Source organism: Lepus europaeus, chromosome 18, assembly GCF_033115175.1.
Source record: "Lepus europaeus isolate LE1 chromosome 18, mLepTim1.pri, whole genome shotgun sequence".
Lineage (NCBI taxonomy): Eukaryota > Metazoa > Chordata > Mammalia > Lagomorpha > Leporidae > Lepus > Lepus europaeus.
The window spans coordinates 14,784,151-14,793,648 of NC_084844.1; the positions used below are offsets into that span (position 1 = coordinate 14,784,151).

Genomic DNA, 9,498 nt, shown 5'->3' on the forward strand with positions numbered 1-9,498 from the left:
CATTTCTTGTGATGGTGATTTTACCTCTATGTATTTCTTTTTAAAAAAAAATAATTATTTATTTGAAAGACAGATTTACAGAGAGAGGTAGAGACAGAGAGAGAGAGGTCTTCCATTCTGCTGGTTCACTCCCCAAATGACTGCAATGGCCAGAGCTGAACTGGTCTGTAGCCAGGAGCCAGGAGCTTCTTCCAGGTCTCCCTCGTGGGTGCAGGGGCCCAAGGACTTGGGTCATCTTGTACTGTTTTCCCAGGCCATAGCAGAGAGCTGGACCTGAAGAGAAGCAGCCAGGACTTGAACCAGTGCCCATATGTGATGCTGGCACTGAAGACTGGGGCTTTAACCCACTGCGCCACAGCACTGGCCCCATACTTCTGTGCATTTATTTCAAGCTAGATACAAGTTTAGAGCTACTGGGGTCGGTGCTGTGGCATAGTAGGTTAAGCCTCTGCCTTCAGTGCCAGCATCCCATATGGGTGCCAGTTCTAGTCGTGGCTCCTCTACTTCCAATCTAGCTCCCTGCTAATGTGCCTGGAAAAACAGCAGATGGCCCCTGCACCCATATGGGAGACCCGGAAGAAGCTTCTGGCTTCTGGCTTCGGATTGGCCCAGTTCTAGCCATTGTGGCCATATGGGGAGTGGATGGAAGATCTCTCTCTCTCTCTCTCTCTCTCTCTGCCTCTCCCTCTCTCTCTCTAACTCTACCTCTCAAATAAATAAATCTTTGGGGAAAAAAAAGTTTAGAGCTACTATAACTTGCTGGTGAATTGACCACTTAATCAAGGCACTCACTATCACTAATATACATTTCTGTCATAAAAGTCCTCTTTGTCCGATAGGATTATGGCTTTGCAAGCTTTCTTTTGGTTAGTGTTTGCTTATATCTTTTTCATCCTCGGATTTTCAATCAGTTCCATACCATGATGTATTAGATGTGTCTCTTATAAACTACACAGCTGAGTGTTTAATGTTTTAAAACTCTAACCTGATAATCTTTATCAATAAAATGTAATTAATTCCTTTCATCTTTGTTGTGATCATTCAATTTTGACTTCTTTGTTTTTTTTAAAGATTTATTTATTTACTTGAGAGGCATAGTTACAGAGAGAGAGAGGGAGAGAGAGAGGTCTTCCATCCTCTAGCTCACTCCCCAAACAGCTGCAATGGCCAGAGATGGGCCTATCCAAAGCCAGGAACCAGGGGCTTCTTCCAGCTCTCCCACACAGGTGCAGGAGCCCAAACACTTGGGCCATCTTCTGTTGCTTTCCCAGGATATCAGCAGGGAGCTAGATCAGAAGTGGAACAGCCAGGGCTCGAACCAGCACCCCTATGGAATGCTTAACCTACTACACCATAGTGCCAGTCCCCAGTTTGGACTTCTTAATACCATCTTATTAAAGATTTACATTACCCTTCTTTTTCTATGCTTTCCTCTTTATTTACTTTTTAAAAAGATTTATTTATTTAAAAGAGTTACACAGAGAGAGGAGGAGAGGCAGAGAGAGAGAAAGAGAAAGAGAGAAAGAGAGAAAGAGAGAGAGAGAGAGAGAGAGAGAGAGAGAGAGAGGTCTTCCATCTGCTGGTTCACTTCCCAGTTGGCTGCAACAGCCGGAGCTGGGCCAATCTGAAGCCAGGAGCCAGGAGCTTCTTCCAGGTCTCCCACACAGGTACAGGGTCCCAAGGACTTGGGTCATCCTCTACTGCTTTCCCAGGCCACAGCAGAAAGCTGGATCAGAAGTGGAGCAGCCAGGTCTGGAACTGGCGCCCATATGGGATGCCATCCTTGTAGGCGGTGGCTTTACACCCTACACCACAGCACCGGCCCCCTCCCCTCCTTATTTACTTTTTTTAACTGATAGAGAGTTGTTTTTATATTATTTTTTAAAAGATTTTTTTTTAATTTGAAAGGCAGAGCTACAAAAGAGATATATCCTCCAGCTGCTGCTTCACTACACAAATGTCCACAGCAGAACAGCTGGGGCCAGGCCAGCCAAAGCCAGGCCAGAGCTCCATCCTGGTCTACACAAGTGGCAGGGGCCCAAGTACTTGGACCATTTTCTGCCTCTTTTCCCAGGCACCTTAGTAGGAAAAGTTGGAAGCAGAGCAGCCAAGACTCCAACCAGCACTCCCAACACCTGTCCCTATTTCAAAATCTTTTAACCCTTTCTAATGCTTCAGAATTTATGTACTTGCTGTATATACTTGTCTTCCTTGAAATTTTATCGTGCTCATGTAGCATCTATTAACTGACACATCAAGATGATATGTATATTTATATCTACATGATGTTTTGACATACGTAAGAATGACTAACTGGCTAATTAACATATGCATGACCTCGTTGTCATTTGCTTTTGTGGTACAAAGATTTAAAGCCTGCTGTCTTAGCGGTTCTCAGTATGCAGTACAGTGCTGTTAACTGTAGTGACTATGCTGTACCTATGTCTCTAGGACTTACTCCCCTTGTCTGAGATTTTCTGACCTTTGATCAACATCTCCCCTCCCCTGCCCCAGTCCTGGTAACCCCCATTTTACCCTCTACTGCCATGAGTTCCAGCTTTGTAGTTTCCACATACAAGTGGACCCTGTGGTGCTGAATGGTCAGAATCATCTCTAGCTGCTTAACCCAGCCTACCACCCATCAAGTCCACCCCTCACCCACAGCCAGCCATCCGCCCACCATGGTTCTGATCCCCTTCTAGCTTGGGTTACATGGTTGTCCTCCCCAGCTGCTGCTTAGTGGGCCATGTGCACCTATGTCAGGCCCAAAAAGGGAGGGACATGTTCCTATCAGCTCTGATTCAGGAGGCCCCAGGCCCAGCTCCCACTGCCCAGCCATGAAGCATCATTGGACTCTTTTATGTTGTGAGTCCAGTCTCCCGGCCTGGGGCAGATAGGCAGAGACCAGCAGTAGAAGGAAAAAGCTATGCTGGGCAGACAAAAGCAATTGGTCCATTTAGGACCTAAGGACAGGACTTCACCCAGCTTTTTTGGGTTGTTCACCAGCACTAGTCATTGCTTTCATTCGCTCACTGATCCATCCATCCACCCACCCACTACCAACCCAGCAGTTACGCAGCACTGGCTGTGTGCCTGCCAGCATCCCACACCAGGTGCATGTGGCATGCCCAAGACTAGCCTCTGCCCTCCTGGGTTGACGAGGGGGAAGATGATGTATAAGCTGTTAGACTGCAACAAAGGGATGGCCGCCTGCCCAGGAGGGGTGGGAGGGATCATGGGAGGAAGCAGTGAGGCAGGAGCTGGGGCCTGTGCATGCCGAGCAGCACCTGTGGGTGGCAGACAGCTTGCCTGGACACCTCTGGAGAAGGCACTAGGCCTGGGCCCTGCCGAGTGTGCTCCCAGGTGTTTGGAGCTCTCCAGCATGGATTACCCACTGTCCGCCACTCCCTCATGGCAGGCAGGCCCTAGAAATTTGCTCTGCCTTCTCCTATTCAGCATTTCCCTCCTGAGGGTCTCTGGGGAGCCCAACCCTGAACCATCCTTTACTTGCTCCTGCCCTGGGTCACCAGAGCTGGCTCTCAGCCCCAGTGACTTCACTCTTTACTGGGATATGTGACTTCTCTTTCTGGGCCTCGGTTTCCCCATCTGTAGGATGAGGACAATAACCATGTGCACTTCACAGAGCTAGGGGAGGAACTACAGCAGTCCCACGTACCCACAGCATTGCTTTCTGCAGCTTTGTGACCTGTAGTCAGCCGAGGTCGAAACATACTAGTCGAGAATTCTAGAAATAAGTTTGAAATTGGGTGCCATTCTGAGTAGCATGGTAAACCCTTGTGCCATCTGCTGTGTCCTGCTCAAGACGAGATCATCCATTTGCCCAGTGTCTTCTTGCTGTAGATGTTAGCTGCCCCATTGCAATTGAGAGACCACAGTCATGCGGATTTCAATACAGGATATTATTACAACTGTGCTAGCTTGTTATTAGTCGATGGTGTTCATCTCTTACTGTGTCTGATATAGAAACTGAACTTCATTGTAGGTATGCAGGTGTAGGAAAAAACAGTATATATAGGGTTGGCACTATCAGGCTGACCCCACAAGGTTCTTGTGTGCCCGATTGCCGGGGACCATTGTGCGATTCATTCCCCGAGGCTCTGAGCCTCATGGTCATCCTGAATCAGCTTGTCAGGGACAGGTTTAGGTTGAAAATGAAGTGGTTGTTAAGGGTTACACAGACCTGAGTTGGGCATTTAGCAGGAGAACCTCAAATTCCTGCCCAGGTTTCCTTAGAAAAGCCCAGGCCCCTGCCCCTTTGGCTAGCAGACTGTGTGTCTTGATTTTGGATATTTGCTCCCTGGAGGGGACCTGACATTGTGTCCTGTGGAATTTGAGGGTCCCTGGATCTGGAGCCTGCAGGCCTCATTGTCATCTGTGTACCCACAGCGCTCCGCAATTCCATGTGCTCACGTGTCACTCACGTGCGTACCCATGCTCGCCTTTGTGTGTGCATCCATCACTCGCTGTGCTCGCTGCACAGGGAGCAGGCAGGAGGACTGGGGCACGCCCCTGCTTATCAGCTGCTTTCCAGCTTCCTCTGCCTGGATTCTTGGAGGCCGGGAGGCTGGGAGCTGGCTGGTGCGTGTGGCTTCCCAAAGGCTGCTCAGATAATGAGAGGAAATGCGGTCATCAGCTCGCAAAAGGCGGGGGATTACAGGCCGTGGCTCCAGACCGCCACTCCCTGACCTGTGCCCTTTGTCTCCCTCCAGGCAGCCCTCGGCCATTCCCTGTGAGCCCGTGGACGCCACCTGAGATGTCTCCTTTTGGTTGCTCTGGCCTGCTTGTGGCCATCCTCGCCCTGCTCTGCTGCCCAGGTGAGCCGGAGCCCCAGGGTTCCTGACATGGCATGTGCGGCCTGGGGTACAGGGTGCCCTGCTTCTCTGGCTTCAGTGGGGAGGGAGGTCGGGGCCCCACCATTGCTGAGACTTTGAAAATGGGGCCAGTCCGCCATGGGTACAGGATGCTGTGCAGGCCTGCTTCCTGTCCCCATGGGCCTTGTGGACACCAAGTGGAACAGACTCCATGGTTCTATTTCTAGGGGAAGACGTGGTCATGGAGGATGAACGGTGGCTGGGTGGGGCCTGGGGAGCTGCAGGGACGCAGGGTTTATGTGAAGAGGAGGGCATGCACCCAGCGGATCTTTAGAAGGGGCCTGGGGACAGCAGGGGGCAGCAGAGGAACCAGCTTCTGGCTGTGGTCAGAGCAAAAATGAAACCCCTGTCAGTGGGCCAGGGGCCTGAAAAGGAAAACGGCGCCCTGCGTCTCAGACCGCCCGCCAGGCTGTCCCCGAGGGAAAGCCGAAGGAAAGCCGCACCAGTCCGTTTGCCATGAGGAAGGCAGAGGGGCTCGGGGGAGAAGGCGCTGTATCCAAGGCCACAGGGACAGTACTTGGCCAATTCTGGATTCAACTCCAGTGCTGTCTGCCTGCAAAGCCCCCTTCCTGTCACTTCCTTATATGTCACCAGCTGAGGGCTGTGTGGGGACATGCGGGTGGGTGAGACCCCAGACACAGGGTGGGATCTGGCACCTTTCTGGTCGTTGCTGGGTGGAGGTGGGCATCAGATACTTCCTGCATGTACAAAGCCTGGTCCTGCTCTCTGGAAGCTCCGAAATGGATAAGGAGCCTTGGTGTGAGTAGGAATCGTTAGTCCGCCAGGATGGTTTTCAGAGGTCCACTACCTTTCTGGTCTCCTCACTGTGCCCCCCTCCCTCTGAGATCCAACCAGCCTGATCTACTTGCTCCAAACACACAGCCCACTCCCAGCCCAGGGTCTTCACACTAGCCGTTCCCTTCCCTCGGGACATTCTACAGGCTCGCCAGCCCCTTCCTGTCTTTGCCCAGATGTCACCGTACAGGTGAGGCCTTTGCCAGCCACACTGTCTAGAATGACACCCTCAGCTGCCCCCCACCAAACCCACCCCTGTCCCACAGGCTGGCCAATCCACTCGTTGCTGTCTGTGGTGGTCTCGTGCACCAGAACATGTACCCATAGCGGGGTTGGCTCTGCTTGGCTCACTGCTGTCTCCCCCCAGCACTGCTGGCTCCTCAGAGCCTAGCACCATGCCTGGTACAAGTACTCCAAGAGTGCTTAGGGAAGAAAAGGAAGCAAGGAGGGAGGGGTTAAACCCAGGGTCCCAGGAGCTCAGAGTACACGGCGTTCATGTCCATCCTCAGTGAGGTAAGAGAAGATACTCATCTTCATGGAGACGCAGATGAGTACAAGGAAGACTGCCCTGGAGCTGATGGGCCTGACCGGCTGGAGGAAGGACTGTCCCGAGGCTGGGAGGTCTCCCCATGAGGCCTTCGGCCTGGCCCAGGGAAGAGAGCAGAGGGCATCCAGGGCCCTTCTTCTCAGGTGCCCGACCTTGATCCCGACTGCTCCCCTGGCAGAGAAGTGGGGACGCCCCTGCCCAGTATATCTTGTGTGCCAGGGTCTGGTGAGGAGACGTTCGAAGTGCACATGTGGCCAGAGAGGCTGGTGGTCGAGCCCAGGGGGTCCTGGGAAGTCAACTGCAGCACTAGTTGCACCCAGCCGGAGATGGGGGGCCTGGAGACCACCCTGACCAAGACCCTGCTGGACTCACAGCCCCAGTGGAAGCGGTACTTGATCTCCAACGTCTCCGAGGACACGGACCTCCAATGCTACTTTCTTTGTGCCGGGAAGCATCAGTCAAAGCATCTCAGCATCACCGTGTACCGTGAGTGGCTGCGCCACGGGGCCCCTCTCCCCCAGCAGGGCCTGGCTCTGCTGCACATCTCCAGGGTGTGCTCCTCCATGAGCTCCTGGGTGACAAGGAGCAGGGCCGGGCCAATGGCTCGGAATCCGCTCCTTACCTTGATCGGGCGCGTCAGGCTCGCTGCTATCTTGGAAGCAGGCCGCCCAGCTTTTGAGTCCTGCTCCCAGGAAGGAAAGGGAACCAAAGTTCGCACAGACCCAAGAGTCGTTTCCCAATGCAGCGTTCCTAGTTTCTCCCCGCTGCTCAGTCACAGAAGCAACCCACCTGCATGACGAGCACTGGGCCTGCTCCCCAGCGGCCCCTTCGCTGTAGGAAGAGAAGGTCAAGGACTCCCTCCGAGTATCTGTCTTCTTCCAATGGACAGACTGATGGCAAATATGTGCCCAGGAGCCACGAAAACCTTTCAGAAAGGCCAGGATTCTCCCAACACCCTGGCTCCAAAGCTGTGCTTGGGTCCTCCCCTCACCCCTGCCAACCCCTGTGGTTGAACCCAACAGAAAGGTGTCTGAGACCCCGGATGATCCTAGCGTTGGGGAGGCGGGGAGGTGACAGGCGCTAGTTCAAAGTGTGCTTTCAGGGGCCCTACTTAAGAGCAAGGAAACCATGGTGGTCATGAACCTGCTCCTGGAGGAGCCAGGGGGTCTGACTCCAGCCCCCGCCTCCTATGTGAGGAACCTCACAGTTCCTGGCCTCGTTCCAACGAGCGCTCCCTTCTAAGTCTCTCCGCTTAATTATCCAACTGTTTACTTTTCAAAATTTGCATTTCATTTCTGGAAGGGATTGATACAGACCCAATTGTTTACATCTTTCTGACCATTCGATTCCTGGGCCTTTTATAGACACCTGACTGCCTCCTTCCTGTCTAGTTTCAAAATCAAGCCTGTAAAACCTTCCAGTATGTCCTTCACCCCGAACTGCTTACTTCTTCCTCTCTTCTTACTCCAGCAGGCTAGGCCCCAGTCCAGTCCCTCTTCTGCATACCCATCCAGGGGCCCAGAAGCCATGGCAATGGCATAGCCCTGGCCAGGTGGGGCCCCCTGGGACAGCCACCCGTATCTTGACCAGACCCTCTTCCCTTGTCCCCTGCAGAACCTCCAGAGCAGGTTGTGCTGAAGCTGCAGCCCACGTGGGTGGCCGTGGGCAATTCCTTCACCATTGAGTGTAGGGTACCTGCTGTGGAGCCCCTGGAGAGCCTCACCCTCATCCTGCTCCATGGCAACAAGACTCTGCACAACCAGACCTTTGAGGGAAGAGCAGCTGTGCCCCAGGAGGCCACGGCCACACTCAGCAGCACAGCTCACCTGGAGGACAGGAAGCACAACTTCTCCTGCCTGGCCCAGCTGGACCTGCGGTCTCGTGGCGGGGGCATCTTTCACTGGGTCTCAGAGCCCCAGATGCTGGAGATCTATGGTGAGGGGGTCCCAAGGACAGTGGGGTTCCATATAGGGCACTTGCTTTCAGCCTCCCGGGGGAAGACAAAACCAGAGCCCCCTTCCCCGAAGCCAGCATGGGATACAAGCACCCAGGACCCTACACTTAACCTGGAGCATTCCAGAGGCTGGCAGAGCTCAACTTGTTGCTTGGCCATTAGTGAGCTGTGTGACAAGTCCACCTGCTGTCTGGCCTTGGCCTTTCACTTCAATGACAAGGTCCCCAGAGCTCTGCTCTCCTGTGACTCCGGAGAGCCGTGGTACTCCCGGCCTTCAGGGAATGTAGCACAGAGCTCACACAGCTCTGTCCAAGGAGGGTCTTGGCCTACACCGTGCTGGTCCCAAAGGCTGCTGGTAGGGGCATCTCCTAGACTTAGCGAGGTCAGGCTGGTCCTAGCTAACACTTTGGGAGCAGACACCATGTGTCACTCATCTCGGCAACCCAGGTGACTGCAGGATGAATGAGTGGGTGCCAGGTGATAATGGGATGATGGGGGGGCCCTCCTGGGGCCGTGGCTCCTGCACCCAGAGCTCTCCTAAGACCACTGCCCTTCATCCCCAGAGCCCATGCCAGACAACCAGATGGTCATCATCATCACAGTCGTGTCGGTCCTGCTCTTCTTGTTCGTGACATCCGTCCTGCTCTGCTTTGTCTTTGGTCAGCACTGGCGCCAGAGGCGCACAGGCACCTATGGGGTGCGAGCTGCTTGGAGAAGGCTGCCCCGGGCATTCCGGGCACAGCCTGCATGAGCAGCGCAAGGCCCCACAGTGGCATCACTGGAACTCAGCGGCCATCCTCGGGGAGGTGGGCCAGCCCTAGCGGAAGGACTGTGACCAGCAGCAGAAGACTTGGGGGAAATTCCCTTTTCTAACCTGAATACAAACACCTAGACTCAACCCTGTGTCCTCCATGTCTGCTCCTGCTGGGAAGGGGAAGCCAGCAGACACAGACTGCTCTCCTCAGATGCATCCCTCCGCACCTGCTCCCTGCCCCTTCATGGGAGCCTCCCAGAGCCTCCACCAGCCCAGCTCCTGGGGCAGCCCCTGACAGACTGGCCCAGGCCCCAGACACACATGCTATCTGGCCAATTCCTACTTGGGGAGGGTGGAGAAACCCCAAGCCCACTGGGGCATAGGGGGCACTGTGTTCCCACGTGGTCTGCAAGACCTCGGCCACTCCTAGTGGGAGCAGGACCTGGCTCCGACTCTCCTTTTAGCCAACCGAGACTGCTTCCTGCACTGAGGGACCCCAAGGGAACTGGCTCAGCTTCAGGGCTCATCCCAGCTCGGCCTCTCCCTCACGCTGGGC

General features: G+C 54.1%; 1 protein-coding gene across 5 annotated transcripts in view; it reads left to right on the forward strand.

The window, feature by feature from the left end:
* ICAM2 (intercellular adhesion molecule 2) overlaps positions 1 to 9,086 on the forward strand; it is a 30,901-nt gene extending 21,815 nt beyond the window's left edge. For all 5 annotated transcript variants that reach the window (XM_062216354.1, XM_062216357.1, XM_062216355.1 and 2 more), the window contains 4 exons: positions 4,731 to 4,835; positions 6,454 to 6,720; positions 7,849 to 8,169; positions 8,752 to 9,086. In XM_062216354.1, coding sequence (XP_062072338.1) covers positions 4,731 to 4,835; positions 6,454 to 6,720; positions 7,849 to 8,169; positions 8,752 to 8,939 — 881 coding nt within the window. In that variant the 3' untranslated portion in view covers positions 8,940 to 9,086. The remainder of the gene's footprint in view (positions 1 to 4,730; positions 4,836 to 6,453; positions 6,721 to 7,848; positions 8,170 to 8,751) is intronic.
* The last annotated feature ends 412 nt before the right edge of the window (positions 9,087 to 9,498 follow it).